General features: G+C 41.6%; 1 protein-coding gene across 2 annotated transcripts in view; it reads right to left on the bottom strand.

The window, feature by feature from the left end:
* RMDN1 (regulator of microtubule dynamics 1) overlaps window positions 1-13,976 on the bottom strand; it is a 35,272-nt gene extending 21,296 nt beyond the window's left edge. The window contains exon 1 of one of the 2 annotated variants that reach the window (XM_061123833.1): window positions 13,796-13,976. In XM_061123833.1, coding sequence (XP_060979816.1) covers window positions 13,796-13,924 — 129 coding nt within the window. In that variant the 5' untranslated portion in view covers window positions 13,925-13,976. The remainder of the gene's footprint in view (window positions 1-13,795) is intronic. The other variant, XM_061123832.1, reaches the window with a different exon arrangement.
* Window positions 13,977-17,277: the final 3,301 nt, after the last annotated feature.

Here is a 17,277-nt window from a genome sequence, read left to right as displayed (position 1 = left end):
CAGCTTGGGGAAAGTGTATATTCAGGCTGTCTGACGCCCCTGCTGACACAACGCTCAGAAAACAATACCTTGTGAGACTGTCTGAGCTAGAATTTGCCATTTCACCTGGAACATTAGCCATTACTCAACACAATGTCTTTCATACAATGAATTCTGAAAAATGTATGTGTTGAAAAAATAAATGTTGAACAAAAGAAGCCAGCTATCTTTTAGACATGTCTTTTCTTCAACACTGATTATACTGTTTTCAAGCCAGAAGGAATTAAAAACTACAGACTCATCACTAGATGGAAAGAATGTGTCACCATCATCTCCTGGTTCTTCTCCTAACTTCCTGCCAGCTCCTCCTCCTCCTAAAACACTGGACGTACACTGTTCCTTTGGTCCTGTCCCAGGAAACAGCACGGCCATCCACACTGCTGGAGGAGACAGAACATGGAGAAATCATCCTTGACTTCTTCCTCTGAACTCCCTCATCAAAGCTTTCAGGTACACTAAGTTCACATCACTGACATCCTTTTATGGCATCCACTTATTTCCATTTCCACGGCTACCACTGAAGTTCAGACCACCACACAGCGTACTCGTCCTCTAGAGGTGATCTTTTATTTAGTCTCCAGCATCCACACTAGCCTACCTACTCTTGACACTGAACAGTTATTTTTTAATTCAAATCTGAGCTTATGAATCCTCTGTTTAAAACACTTTCATAGTTTCCTATAACCTTTAGAATAAAATAAATACTTAACATGGTCTACAAGGTTTTCAGAATCTAGTTGTGGTAAGGAGCCTTGAAAATGGTCCCCACTGGGTCCTCGTTCAAGATGACAACCTAGGAGGATGCTAAACACACCTCCCACACAGACACACCAAACCTATAGCTACATTTAGTAAAGAAAGAAAAGGTGTCTTCCTCTGAAAGAAATGCCCAAACTAGCTGAGTGACTCCTTCATATCAGGCAAAGGAAGAAAAACCCACTTCAAAACAGGTAGGAAAGACTGAGACAAAATTTTCCCACAAACCACAATTTTGGTGTGGAGAGAGGCAACTCACAGCCCTGAGCTTCTCCCTGAGGAACAAAGGTCTGAACCCCACAACGGGCACCCCAACTTAAGAGACCTACACTGAGAAAGGAGCGCCCAGAGGACCTCGCTTGGAAATCCAGTGGCGCCTAGGTCTATGACGCGCACAGGCCACAGCGAGCTGAGAAGCAGCTCTCACAGGCTCGCAGACTCACCTACCCCGGAGCCCAGCACAGCGGCAGGCAGCCTTTCTGTGCAAGAGGCTTACTGGCTCACGTCAGAACTTCAGCCTGAGGAGCAGGCATCTAACCTAACCCGTGTCTAGGGGCCGAGAGTAATCACTTCCAGAGAACTCAGAGGGCGGGCATGTCACAGCACTCTCACCTGGCCATGCTGCAGGTACCAGTATCTCCCCCAAGACCCTGTGCACACTTTCAGAGACGTGAACACGCATCGTTGTGCTCATCACCCAGGTGAGCTCACGGGTCTAGTGCACACGGCACCTGCGTGCATCCTCTGTAAGTGGGGGTGCTTTTGTGCACTTACTGTCCAGTACTACATAGAGCAGAAGGCGGGAATGGCAACCCACTCCAGGTCTCCTGCCTGGAGAATCCCACGGACAGAGGGGCCTGGCGGGCCGTGGTCCATGGGGTCGCAGTGAGTCGGACACGACTGGTGACTGAGCATGCTCTACACAGAGCACAGGAGTCCGGTATCTTTATTTCATGCCCAGGATGCTAGGAAGCAAGCATGAAAGTGGCAGTCATGTAGCTGGTGCTGCTAAGAAATGGTAACGATGGAAACAAAAGTGAAAATAACTGAGAGAGGGGAGCAAGGCAAAGAGATGGGAGACATCGCTTGTTCTTAAAAGATGAATCGTTCAACATGGTTTTAAAGAAGCAGCAGGATTCTAAAGAACAAGGACAAGATCAGAGAACACGTGAGGTCTGCTGTCAATGACGTCAACAATAGCACCAAAGAAGCGCAGAAGAGTGATGGAGAAGACGGAGAAACTGCTTGGTTTGTGGATGCGGGGTCAGCATCAGCCTTGAGTCCCACTCAGCTTAACGCTGCTTCAAGAGAAAGCTAAAAGCCTTTATGAAGACTTGAAGCAGAAACACGGCGAAGAATCAGAGGACACATCTCTTAATGCCAGCCGTGGGTGGCTTCATCAGTTCAAGGCTAGAGCCAAATTGCACAACATAAAAATAACTGGCAAGGCAGTGAGGGCAGATAGAGTAGCTGCACCCTATTCTAAAATTCCTGCACTCCAGGAATTTCCTGAAATGCTTTGAGAAATTATTGATGAAGGTGCGTATTTACTCAAGCAGGTTTTTAATGTGGATGAGACAAGCCTGTACTTGAGAGGATGCCAGGCTGAAGTCACATCAGTGTGGAGGAAAAGTGACGCCAGGCTATACAGCAACAAATGACAAGCTAACTCAGTTGTTCGGTGGCAATGTTTAGGCAACATGAAGCTGAAGTCTTCCTTAGTTTATCATTCAGAGAGCCCAAGAGCCCTTGAAAACATAGCCAAGGGCTTTCTTCCTATTGCGTGGAAGAGTAACCCCAAAACTTGGTTTACACAAGCCATGTTCCAGGACTTGTTTTTCTACCACTCTATCCTGGAGGTATAGAAATATTGCTTGGAGAAGGATGCTCCATTCAACAATGTTTTGACTCAACAATGCTCCATGTCACACCCTATTCATGGACGACTTTCATCCCATGTACTGCATCTGCCACAAAATATTTCATTGCTCATCTAACTCATAGACCAGGCAGTTAGAGTGACTTTCAAGAAATATTATTCATGTCATACTTTATCGAATCAGGAACAACCTTGCGACAATCTTGGAAGGACTATAACATCTACAAGGCCATAAAAAAACATTGACTTTGCTTGGTGTGAGGTTATGGCCATCATCATGAATGAGGCTTGAAACAAGCCCACAGTCTGTTCACAATTTTCCCAATTTGTTCACAATTTTCTTGGATTTGAGAAAGTGGATGAGGAATCCAAAGAGGTCTTTGGCAACTTAGTGACCCTCAGTGAGAAGGTGGAGCTAGATCTGCAAAAGGATGACTTAACTGAACTCATGGCTGTGCAACGTTAGGAGCTTACTAATGATGGTCTGATGGAACTGGAGGCCCAAAGAAAGGGTGAAGAGAGACAAGTGAAAGAAGTAACTGAAGAACCAAAGAGAGTCATGTGCAGGAAGCGGCAAGGGCATTTTCTTTATTTGAGGAGGCAGTGTTAGTTTTTGAGGCACAGGACCTGAATGCAGAATGGTACACAAAGGCTGCAGGAGCCATCAGAATGCAGTCCAGTGCTACCGTGTCATCTCTGATAAGAAAAAAATTACCTACTACTCAAACAGCACTGGATAGTTTTATCAAGAGGGTAGACAGAATAGAATCCAGCAAGGAACCAGAACCTATGCCAGCAACATCAGGTGTGAGTGATATTGCAACTTGCCCTCCGTCCCCTCTGCTTGATGACCCTTTCAGCTCTACTTGGGCTGTTCAGTCACCCAGTCATGTCCGACTCTGCGAACCCAAGGACCATAGAACGCCAGGTTTCCCTGTCCTCCATCATCTCCCAGAGCGTGCTCAAGTTCATGTCCACTGAGTCAGTGATGCCATCCAACCATCTCATCCTCTGTCATCCCTTCTCCTGCCTTCAATCTTTCCTGCATCAGGGTCTTTTCTAATGAGTCAGCTCTTTGCATAGGTGGTCAAAGTATTGGAGCTTCAGCATCACTCCTTCCAATGAATATTCAGAATTAATTTCCCTTAGGATGGACTGGTTGGATCTCCTTGCAGTCCAAGGACTCTCAAGAGTCTTCTCCAACACCACAGTTCAAAAGCATTAATTCTTTGGCGCTCAGGCTTCTTTATGGTCCAACTCCCACATCCATACATGACTACTGGAAAAACCATAGCTTTGATTATGTGGATCTCCATCGGCAAAGTAATGTCTCTGCTTTTTCATACGCTGTCTGGGTTTGTCATATCTTTTCTTCCGAGGAGCAAGTGTCAAAATTTAATTTCATGGCTGCAGCCACCATCTGCAGGGATTTTGCAGCCCAGGAAAATAAAGTCTGTCACTGTTTCCATTGTTTTCCCATCTATTTGCCATGAAGTGATGGAACTGGATGCCATGATCTTCATTTTATTAATGTTGAGTCTTATGCCAGCTTTTTCACTCTCCTCTTTCACCTCCATCAAGAGGCTCTTTAGTTCCCCTTTGCTTTCTGCCATAAGGGTGGTGTCATGTGCATAGCTGAGATTACTGATATTTCTCCTGGCAATCTTGATCCCAGCGTGTGCTTCATCCAGCTTGGCGTTTCCCATGTTGTACTCTGCATGTGAGTTAAATAAGCAGGGTGACAATATACAGCCTTGATGTACTCCTTTTCCTATTTTGCCGGGGTCCAGCCTCGGCAGGATCCAGGGGGTACCCTCAGGATGAACGGCGTCGGCGAGAGAGAGAGAAGACACGTGAGACTAGCCTTGATAGGGCCAAGTCTGCAAGGGAGAGAGAAAGAGAGAGAGAGAGAGAGAGAGAGAGAGAGAGAGAGAGAAAGACCAGACGGGGGTGCAGAGAGTCTGGCAGAGTCTGGCAATGCTTTATTTTTTACCACAGCTTTTATACCCTAAGTTCATACATTTCTAAGGGGACGATAGTTTAACATTACGTCAGCTTGTCCTTCACAAAACCAGGGTGTTTTCTGCATACTTCTTTGTTTATGAGGGTCTTGTACCCTTATCTTCTGGCCTGGGGCTATTAACATTTTATGCAGGTCAGGTGAATGTAAACCTATTTTCTGTTTTTATGGTGACCTTAACTGAAAGGTAACAGTCTCATAGGGAAATAGTACAAAGTAGAATTATATTCTTGTTAATACAAAAATTAATCTTTCTGCAAAAGTTGTCAGTTGCGTTTATCTAAGAAGTTTACCCCATACTGACTCTGCAACTTTGGTGAGGCAGCTTTTACCTAGCACTCCTGACTGACAATTAACAACCATCTTATTGTTACCACACTAGGGCTAAGTTCTTATTTCTCTAGATCTTTAACTATATTAACAATGGTTTTTACAACACAACCTTAGCACATTAAAGGCAAAAATACAGCAAACATAACACAGCAAGCAAAACACAGAAAGCAAATCACAACCCAATAGCCACCTATAGAGTAATTTTTCTTATGTTTTCTAATAGGACTCCTTTACCCCTTAAAAGGGCTCTATATCTATTAGGGCTTTTATATAATCAGGTTCTTTATGCTATTTTATGATTAGGATATTATAAGCAATCATGCATATTAGTACCAAGGGCATAAATGCGTTTGGCTAACAAACTACCAGCAAAGGAGTTTAAATTAAAACACTCCTTTCACCCTGAATAATCTCATAAAATACCACCACCTGGGAAACTTAGTGATTAAAGTTTTAAATTGATTCTTATTTGGGAAGAGATCGGGGAAGGCCTTCTTGCCTGTGTCAGAGAAATTAGGGAGTAGTCCATTGAGGCAGGCATCAGAAAGACAGATATCATCTTTAAGGTGAGAGCCGGGGGCAGCTTTTCGAAATCCCTGAAAACCTGATCTGCCTTGCCTGCCAGGCTTTCTCCTTATGACCTTGTCATGGGTGGGATCTCGTGAGGTGACTTTTTCGAAACCCCTGAAAACCTGATCCGCCTTGCCCATCAGGTTTTCTCCCCTATGGCCTTTTTAGGGGTAGGGTCTCATGTGTTGGCTCCCGGCACTATTTGGAACCAGTCTGTTGTTCCGTGTCAGGTTCTAACTGTTGCTTCTTGCCCTGCACACAAGTTTCTCAGGAGGCAGATAATGTGGTCTGTTATTCCCATCTCTTTTAAGAATTTTCCAGTTTGTTGTGATCCACACAGTCAAAGGCTTTAGTGTAGTCAATGAAGCAGAAGTAGATGTCTTTCTGCAACTCTCTTGCTTTTTCTGTGATCCAATGGATGGTGGCCATTCAATCTCTCATTCCTCTGCCTTTTCTAAATCCAGCTTGCACATCTGGAAGTTCTCGGTTCATGTACTGTTGAAGCCTGGCTTGAAGGATTTTGAGCATGACCTCGTTAGAATGTGAAATGGGTGCATTTGTACGGTAGTTTGAACATTCTTTGGCACTGCCCTTCTTTAAGACTGGAATGAAAACTACCTTTTCCAGTCCTATGGTTGCTGCTGACTTTTCCAAATTTGCTGGCATACTGAGTGCAGCACTCTAAAAGCATCATCTTTTAGGATTTGAAATAGCTCAGCTGGAATTCCACCACCTCCACTAGCTTTGTTCACAGCGATGCTTCTTAAGGCTCACTTGACTTCACAGTCCACAATGTTTGGCTCTAGGTGAGTGATCACACCATTGTGGTTATCTGTGTAATTAAGAGCTTTTTTGTATAGTTCGTCTGTGTGTTTTTGCCACCTCTTCTTAATATCTTCTGCTCCTATTAGCTCTACTATCGCCTACCTTTTCTCCCTCCTCCAGTCAGTGACTCTTCTTGCCTGTTCACTCGATGCCAGCCCCCATATGCCAGCTTTGGTACTGTACTACTGTACTTTTCAAGGTAAAACACTATAAGATTATAGATGTTTTATTTTTTGATGACTTTTTAATGTATTATTTGTATGAAAAGTGTTATAAACCTATTACAGTACAGTACTACACAGCCAACACAGTACAGCGCTGTGCCAGTTAGATACCTAGGCTAACTGTGTTGGACTTGGGAACAGACTGGACGTACGAATGAGCTCTCAGAATGGAGTCTGTGCATACGCAGAGGATTTACTGTACAGAGGAAACAGACCGCACTTCCAGCCTTTCTGCGACAGAGGCCTCTTAGTTTATCTTCAAAGCTAGGCCTAAGGGGAAGGTGGCTAATTAAACACACATATAAGGACCAGCTGTAATCCTCTCCAACTATAAGGCCTCAGAAAAATGAAATGGAAATCGGGGATTATCTGACAGTGTACAAAATAAGCCACAAAGATGCTCACTGAGCTCATGGGAAAAACAGACCAACGACGTCAGAATTTCAACAAAGGAAAAGAAAATAGCAAACAGAAATCACAGATCTGAAGAATACAATAACTAAACTGAAAAATACAATGGAGGGCTTCAACAGTAGACTGGAAGAATAGAAGAAGGTACTAGCAAACTCAAAGGCAGGGCAATGGAACCCATCTAATCAGAGAAGCACAAAGGGAAGAAAAAGAATACAGAAGAGTGAAGATAACTTAAGGGACTTAAGGGACAACATCAAGCAGACCAACCATTGTATTACAGGTGTCTCAGGAGAAGAAAAAGGGGCATAAAACTTATTTGAATAAACAGTGGTGAAAACTTCCTTTACCTAGAGAATAAAACAAGTATCCAGATCCAGGAAGCCCAGGCAATCAAAAAAAAAAAAAAATGAATCCAAAGAGACCCGCACCAAGACACAGGAAACGGAAGTGACACAACGAGCAGGAGGGCTTAAAAGCAGCAAGAAAGAGGCAGCCTATGACACACGAGGGCTCCCCAGCCCGCCCCGCAAGGTCTATCAGCAGACACTTCAGCACAACCTCGACAGGCCAAAGGGAGACACAACATTCAAAATGCTGAAGGGAAAAACTGTCAAATACTCTACCTAGAAAGTTGCCCTTTAGAATTGAGGCAGAGATTCACAGTTTTCCAGACAAGCAAAACTTAAAGAAGTTTATCATCACTAGAATGGTCTTACAAGAAACCTTAGAGGGACTTAATTTGAAATGAAAAAGTGCTGATGATTAACAGGAAAACACACGAAAGTATAAATCTCGCATACACGAAAATTCGGAAAATCTAATGTTGTAAAGATGGGGAGCTAATCACTTATAAAGCTAGTATGAAATTTAAAAGACAAAGGTAGTAACAATAAGTACAGTAATTTGTTAACAAACACAAAGGATAAAAAGAAATATACTGCGATACCAAAAGCATAAAACGTGGGAGGGGGGAGCAGCAAAAACTTACAGCTTTAGAAACCATTCAAACCTAAGTTACTATCAACTTAAAATAGGCTGTTAAAGCTCTAAGACGTTTTATGTAACCCTCATGGTAACCACAAAGCAAAAACCTACAGGAGACACACCAAAGAGAAAGATAAAGGAATATAAGCATTCTATTTCAAAAAGTAAATCACAAAGGAAGACAACAAAAGAAGAAACAAAGGAATTACAAAACAACTAAAAAAAAAACTTTAAGAAAATGGCAACAAATAAGAGTTAGTCACTGAGTCACATTTGACTCTTTACAATCCCACAGACTGGAGCATGCCATGTGTTTGGAATTTGGTCCATGGGACTCTCCAGGCAAGCGTTCTGGAGTGGGTTGCCATTTCTTTCTCCAGGGGATCCTCCCAATACATGAATCAAACCCAGGTCTCCTGCATTGCAGGCAGATTCTTTACTGTCTGAACCATGCATGTGCACATGCTAACTCACTTCAGTCATGTCCGACTCTATGTGACTGTATGGACTGTAGCCTGCCAGACTCCTCTGTCAATGAGGATTCTGCAAGCAAAAATACTAGAGTGGGTTGCCATGCCTTCCTCCAGGGGATCTTCCTGACCCAGGGATCGAACCCCTATCTCTAACATCTCCTGCAGTGGCAGGCAGGTTCTTTACCACTAGCGCCACCTGGGAAGCCCATCTGAGCCATAGCTATCAATAATTAGTTTAAAATTAAATAGACCAAGTTCCCCAATCAAAAGACAGAGAGTAGCTGACTAGACTGTTAGGGGGAAAAAAAAAATTTTTTTAACCTTGTGAATTTTTTATTTTTGGCTTCAGAAGCAGGAGAGCAGACCTCTGACCTGCTTCTGACCTGCCTGGACACCGCCTGGATTGCATGCTTGCCAGCAAGGACAGCAAGTTAGGCAGCACTATAGATGAGAAAGGGAGTAGATAAGAAAGGGAGTGGGTCTTGGAATTCTTGAATCCAAGGAGGCCTGGCCAACCCTCTGGGCTCTAACAAAACCCTATGACTCACAAAGTGAAACAAACAGAATTGTAAAAGTTAAAAAAAAAAAAAAAGCTGCATTATTGCATGCAAACTGATGCAAACATCAGCCTGGGATTATAAACAGGGGTCCTCAAAGCAGCAAGCTGAAGTCTTACCCATGGGATGGATGCACCACCCAGGAGCTTTTCCCAACTGGGCCTCCAGACTGATGTTAACAAGGGACTTCCCAGCACTGTTTAAGTCTGGACATTGTTTGGCCCAATGGTGGTGCATATGCTGTTACTTTTCTCTATTATTTCTACTTCTCTTCTTTTAATGACTGTATACTGAAATTAAGTCAAATAACCCTCTATTAAATACTGAAGTTGTTTATTGGTGTGATGAATGGTTTCTTTTGTTAATGAATCCTTCCAACCTAAAACAAAAATAAAACTTTTGGCAAATACAGATAAAAACAAACAAACAAAAAAAAAAAAAAAAACAAGCTCAACTACATGATGCCTAAATAATTCAGGACACACAAAAATTGAAAATAAAGGAATGGAAGAAATATTCCATGCAAACGCAAACCAAAAGGAAGTTAGGGTAGCTATATTTATGTCAGCCAAAATAGACATTAAGACAAAGACTGTAACAAGAAATACAGAATGTCATTATATAAAAATAAAGGGCTCAAACCAACAAGACAATACAACATTTGTAAATATTTATGCAAGCAACACAGGAGGAGCTAAACATATAAAGCAAATATCAACAAACCTGAAGAGGGAAATAGATGGCAAGTACAATAATAGTAAGGAACTTCAATATCCCCACTTTCATCACTGGATAGATCATCCAGAAAAAAGATCAATAGGGAAACGTTGCACTTAAACAGCATGTTTAACCAAACAAATGTAATGGGTATATATAAAACATCCCATCCCAAAGCAACAAAATATACAAGCATACGTAGAACATTCTCCAGGAGAGATCACAATGTTAGGTCACAAAATAAGTCTTGATAATTTTAAGAAGATTAAAATCATATCAATCATTTTTTTCTAACTACAAAGGCATGAATCTGGAAATCAATTACAAGAAAAGAAGAAAATTCACATATATGTGAGGATCAAACATTATGCCAATGAACAACCAATGCTTCAAAGAAGAAAACAAGAGAAATTTTATAAATGCCCACATTAAAAAACTAAACCAAAAATTCATGGAAGAAAATAAACTAAGATCCAAGGGCAAGCAAATGAACTAGATTAACAAGACAATAGAAAAGATCAATAAACTAAAGACATGGGTTTGGGGTTTTTTTTAAGGTACACAAAATAGACAAACATTTATCTAGATTCACCAAGTAAAAGAGAGATGACTCAAATAAATAAAATTATAAATGAATGAGGAGACACCACAACTGATACCACAGACGTACAATGTGCCATAAGAGATTACTATGAAAAATTACACAACAATTTGAACAATCTAGAAGAAATAAATCAATTCCTACTAGCAAACAACTTACTAAGACTGTATCTTAAAAAAAAAATTTTTGTTGAACAGACCATTTAAGGCAATTGAGTCAGTAATCAAAAGCCTCTCAAAAAAGAACAGCCTAGGACTAGATGGATTCACTGGTGCATTCTATCAAACATTTAAGGAATGAATACCAATCCTTCTCAAACTCTTTCAAAAGTAGAAGAGGAAAAACTGTCAAACTTTTTATGAGGCTAGCATTACCATAATACCAAAGACAGACAAGAACATTAAAAGAAAAAAAAAAGTACAAGCCAATATTCCTGATGAATATAGATGCAAGAATCTTCAACAAAATTAGGAAATGAAATTCAACAATACTTTAAAAGAATCATAAGCCAAGATCAAGTTGGATTTATTTTAAGGATACAAGAAAGGTAACATCTGCAAATCAATCTGATATACCACATTAACAAAATGAATGCCAAAAATCATATGATCATCAACAGATGCAGAAAAAGCATTTGACAAAATTCAACATTTAAGATAAAATTCTGAACAAAGTGGGCACAGAGGGAATGTACTTCAACACAATAAAAGCCATAAATAACAAGTTTATAGCTAACATTACAGCGAATCGTAAAAAGTCGGAAGTTTTTCCTCTAACATGAGAAACAAGACAAGGATACCTCTCTTGCCACTTTTATTCAGTACAGTATTGAACATTCCAGCCAGAAAAATTAGGCAAGAAAAAAAAAAGTAAAACTGTCAGTATCTGCAGATGACATGATAGTACACACAGAAAACGCTAAAGACTCCACCAAAAAACTATTAGAAATAACATATAATTCAGTAAAGTTGCAGCATACAAAATCAATATACAAGAATATATTGTTTTTATATACTAATAACAAACTATCGAAAAGAGAAATTAAGAAAACAATCCCATTTATGGTTACACCAAAGAGAATAATACCTAGGAATAAATTTAACCAAGCAGGTGAAAAACCTGTACACTGAAAACTCTAAGACACTGATGAAAGAAACTGAAGACAGCACAATGGAAAGACAATCCATGTTCATGGGTTAGAGGAATTAATATCGTTAAAAGGCCCATACCACCCAAAGCAATCTGCAGGTTTAATAAAATCCCAATCAAAATTCCAATGGTGTTTTTCACAGAAATAGAACATACAATCCTAAAATTTGTATGGAATTATAAAAGACCCCAAATAGCCAAAACAATCTAGAGGAAAAAAGGGCAAACTGAAGACATCATGCTCCCTGATTTCAAACCAAATTAGTGATCAAACTAGTATGGTATGCACATAAACAGACAGATCAATGAAACAGAACTGAGAGCCTGGAAATAACCCCATGCCTATGTTAACAGTTAATTACTGTCAAGAATATATAATAGGGAAAGGACAGTCTCTATGGTGTTGGGAAAACTGGACAACCATATGCAAAAGAAAGAAACTGGACCACTACCTTACTCCACACACAGAAAAAAGCTCAAAATGAATTAAAGACTTCATTTTAAGACCTGAAACCATGAAACTCCTAGAAAGAAATATAAAGATAAGCTCCATGACACTGATTTTGGCTATGACTTTGAATTTGACACCGAAAACAAACACAACAAAAGCAAAAAAAAAAAAAAAAGTGGGATTTCATCAAACTAAGAAAACTTCTGCACAGCAAAGCAAACAATGAACAAAATGAAAAGGCAACCTAGTGAAAGGGAAAAAAAATCTGCAAATCATATGCCTGATAAGGGGTTAGTAACTAAAATATATTAAGAACTCATACAATGCAACAGCAAAACAAAACAAAACATCATCCATTAAAAAAAAAAAAAATGAGCAGAGGATCTGAAGAGACATTTTCCCAAAGATTACATACAGCCAACAGGTACATGAAAAGGTACTCAACATCACTAATCACCAGGCGAAAGCAGATTAAAACCATAATGAAATCTCACCTCACACCTGTTAGAATGGTTATTATAAGAAAGATATGATATAAACAGTTCTTAATTCATAGGGTGCAGGGAAACATTTCAGTAAACAAATCAGGTAATGTTTAACATATAATGCCTGGTTATAGTAATGGTTCAACAAATGTTAGCTATTACTATATAAACTATGATCATTTCACTAAAATGGAATTTTTAACTCACCACAGCACTCATCTGGAAACTTGAGGCTAATGTCATACTTAATACTCTTTCCATTCCTCTGCCCACATCATGAAACATCAACCCATTTGGCTATAAGCTCTTCCAAGGAAAGGGATCCAGCCTTACTGTCATTCATCCCTCCCTCACCCCAGAACTCTTAACAAAGCAGGCAGTCAAAAATGTGTATTTAAAATAATGAAGCCTCTAGTTCAAATAATACATACCCAAAGCGCACCCTCACCCTTCCACCCTGTTTCAGAGATTACACAAACCAAGACCAATCAGTCTAGCGGAAATGCCAAAACTGGGATGACAATCCATCCCAACATCCTTCCTTAACATTAGGGAGATGAAGCAAGAAACTCGAAAATAATTTTTAAACCTAAATAGCGCAAAAGTCCGGAGAAGGCAATGGCACTGCACCCCAGTACTCTTGCCTGGAAAATCCCATGGATGGAGGAGCCTGGTAGGCTGCAGTCCATGGGGTCGCTAAGAGTCAGACACGACTGAGCGACTTCACTTTCACTTTTCACTTTCATGCACTGGAGAGGGAAATGGCAACCCACTCCAGTGTTCCTGCCTGGTGAATCCCAGGGACGGGGGAGCCTGGTGGGCTGCCGTCGATGGGGTCGCACAGAGTCGGACACGACTGAGGCGACTTAGCAGCAGCAGCAGCCGCACAAAAGTCTGAGTCGCAGGAATTTTCAGAATGACACCTCAAGCTTTCCCAGGTCCGACAGACTGACAGCCTCAGGTGCTGTCACCGTATCGGGCCATCACTGAAAGGCAAAAGCATCTCACGGCGGTCAAGGGCTTTCTCCCCACGGTCCCCCAGGTATTCACACAGGAGAGACAGGCAGGAGCAGGTTCCCCGGGGCCCTCGCTCCTCCTCCGAGCCAGGTTTTCAAAGGAGAAAGCAGGCTTGCGCAAAGGGGTAGGACCTACATCCCTCGCGGTAACGGGAATGCTCCAGGTGCACGGCCCCGAGGTCCTTCCTCAGCTCCCCACACACGCTAAGGCGACGCGGAACCCCCGGGCCTCAAGAAGGAAGGCGCCGCCGGAGAACGGTCGTCGGGGGAGGAAAGCGGGAGAGCCGGGACAGCGAAGGTACCTCAGAGGCGGCGAGTCGCCAAGGAACACGCTGCCCCCGGCTGCCGGCAGCACCTGCCGTAAGTCGAAGTCCCCGGGCGGCGCTACGTCCCACAAAGAGAAGGCGCCGGAGGCGCACGGCTAGCGCCATGTTGTATAACTCACAGGGCTGACCTTTCACCTCTTCCGCCGCAAGGAGCGGGGCGGAGCTAAGGCCGTTCCGTCTCTCCAGAGGGAGTCCCGTCTGACCACTTCCGATTTCACGCCCGCTTCCGGTTCCGCGCGGCAGCTTCCGGCTCACGGTGTCCGCGGGCGGGAAATGTCCCATTGGGTGGGACGTAGTGGGCTTCTATCCCCTGCGCGCGCTGGAGTGGGGCCCGGAAGATAGCGCCTTTCTGGCTGCAGACTTCTACCCGTCCTAGGGGTCTGTCTTGGCTTTGGCACAAGGGCAGATCAGCATTCCATAATTTATGTATGCAAATAAAAAACGCTTTTTTAAAAAAAATAATTCTCTGCTGCCTTTAGAGGTGGGGAGAATGCTGGTACTGGAGGGTCCCTTAAGGAAATAAATGCTTGGGAGGATTAAACGGTTCTATGTATGGGAAGGAATGGAGGAGGAGGAGAATGTCAGGGAGAAGCCAGAGACAAAGAATGACCAGCGTAGGGACTTCCCTGGTGGGCTACGGGCTAAGAGCCCATACTTCCAACTTAGGGGGCCTGGGTTCCATCCCTGGTCAGGGAACTGATCCCACATGTTGCACCTAAGAGTCCACAATCTGCACCTACAAGGGGCACAGCCAAATAAAGAATGACCAGCCCACACTGATCCAGCAAGGAGGACTAGAGAGAGGAAGCCTTTGGACAGAAGGTTGATGGCGGTTCCCCTCAAAATATTCACTCCTGTGGGCCTTCTCACTGCACTAGAATTCTTTCCGAGGGAAAGAAGAGGTTTTGAACCTGCTTCAGAGTTGATGTGGAAGAAAATACAGGCTGAAAACCTATTATATAGACTATATGAAAAATTTTTATGGGCAGTAAGGGAAGATATAGTTTTTTTTTTTTTTTAATTAGGTTACACTTATATAGTACTCTTAATACTACGTGGTGAATTAACACACACTTTTATTTCATTTGATCTTCCCAACTATGTTGAGAAGTGGTATCCAAAATTAATAAACAAGTGAACTATATCTTAAAGCGTTTTATTATTCAAGGATACATTGCTGGTAAGTATTGGTTGGTCATTGCTCAGTTGTGTCCGACTCTTTGTAACACCATGGACTGTAGCCCGCTAGGCTCCTCTGTCCTTGAGATTTTTCAGGCAGGAATACTGAAGTGGGTTGCCATTTCCCTCCTCTAGGGGATCTTCCCAACCCAGGGATCGAATTCACATCTCCTGTGTCTCCTGCATTGGAAGGCGGATTCTTTATCACAGAGCCATCAGGAAAGACCAGTAAATATTGATAGAAGAGTAGAATTCATTTCTTCTAACAACAAGTTCAAAGCCTCTTCTATGTGATTTCTCCTTCCACCGTTTGATCAATCACATTTCTTTAGGATTATATCAGTGATATCCCTATTGTGTTTATTTTTAAAGTATTTTGTGAAAGATATATAGATCCTCTTCACAATTTACTTTCTCTCTTTTTTTAAAAAAAAATTCTACTGGTAGTTTTCTCATTATTGCTAAATAATGTTTTTACCACTGGACGCCACCATAATGCTGAGATTGACTTTCTGATATTTAAACCAGAGTTAAATTTTTAATTAAAATTTTTATTTTGAAAAAAAATTTAGATACTTGGAAAAGTTGCAAGAAATCTCATATATTCTTCACCTAGATTCATCCATTATTTTTAGATCTTTAGGAAAGTTGCAAGAAATCTCATATTTTCTTCACCTAAATTCATCCATTATTAACATTTTTGTCACATTTTCTTTATCTTTGTTTAAATATATTATATATAACATGCATATTATATTCCTGTTATTATTTTATTTTGTTGAACTTTTTAAAAGTAGATTATACATATCATGACTCTTCAAGCCCAGAAACAAGGACATTTTATTATTTAGTCCTAGTGAAGTGAAAGTTGCTCAGTCATGTCTGACTGTTTGCGACTCCATGGACTATACAGTCCATGGAATTCTCCAGGCCAGAATACTGGAGTCGGTAGCCTTTCCCTTCTCCAGGGGATTTTCCCAAACCAGGGATTGAACCCAGGTCACCCACATAGCAGGCAGATTCTTTACTAACTTAGCCACAAGGGAAGCCCAAGAATACTGGAGTGGGTAGCCTATCCCTTCTCCAACAGATCCAACCCAGGAATCAGACTGGGGTCTCCTGCATTGCAGTTTAGTCCCAGTACAATTATCAAATTCAGGAAATTAAAGTTGACAGAATATTATTATTTAATGTACAGGATCTGCTTATTGTCCCAATGCTGTCCGTCATAGTAACAATTTTTCCGCAACTCAGATCAAACCCTGATTACATGTAGTATTTAGTTGTCCTGTTATGAAGAAGGAATTCATAGGGCCTGGACTCCATCTCAGGCCTGTCCATGCTGATCATGCTTGGCCACCTCTCCAATGAACTCTGAACTCTGTGTTTAGTGCCTATGGAAACAACAGAAGGATAAGACCCCCTCCAGACGGGAACCTTGAAGATCATATCCAGGTTACTCCTCACCTAAGAGAACACATACACTAATCACCCCTTCCTCCAGACAGGCCATAAATTTTCTGTACCTATCGGAGTGTAACCTCAGACTTATTGATTATTGGCTAATTGTTTAACTGTCTAAGCACATGGCACATGAATGATGGGGTTATTGGGATTGTATTTACCCTTCCTTTGTTTATGTAAGTCTCAAAGACTTTGGGGTGGTGGGTTCGGACACATACACATGGGGTATAAAAGATTTTCACAAATGCTGGTCGGGGTCCTTGGCTAAGAGGAGACTCTGCCTTGGGCCCACCGGTGTAATAAACTGCACTCCACTATCTGCATTGTCCTTCTGAGTGAGCTTGTTTCCTGGAACGCGTGGTTACAACAGTTTCTTTAGTCTCCTTAAGTCTGTGATAGTTCTCTCTTGGCTCCAGGGACAATATCTTTTCTTGCCTCCTGTGAGCCTCAGATTTCCCTCTGTGATATTTTTTCTGTCAGGATTCCTTCCCATTTCACTTACTTCCTTGTCACCCTCCCCTTTCCCCTGATTGCAATCCACTATTCCTTACCTATGTAATTCGTATTCATCTTTCAACTCTCAGTACAAATGTTACTTCCTCAGAGAAATTTTTTTTATTCCCCTTAGTATATTTTCATTTTCTTTATGACTCTAAGCACATTTAATAATTTCTTTTATATATTTGTGATTACTTGTCAATCTGGAGTAAATTTTAAAGACAGCGTTGATAAGAATCAATAATATGTGCCTTCACTATACTGTAAACTCAGTGATGTGTCAGATTTTTGCCTATAACTGGGCCTGGCACAATTTC

This window comes from Dama dama, chromosome 21, assembly GCF_033118175.1.
Source record: "Dama dama isolate Ldn47 chromosome 21, ASM3311817v1, whole genome shotgun sequence".
In the NCBI taxonomy this organism is placed as follows: Eukaryota; Metazoa; Chordata; class Mammalia; order Artiodactyla; family Cervidae; genus Dama; species Dama dama.
Note: the sequence above shows the minus strand (reverse complement) of the source record. Positions and strands in the feature narration are given on the sequence as shown.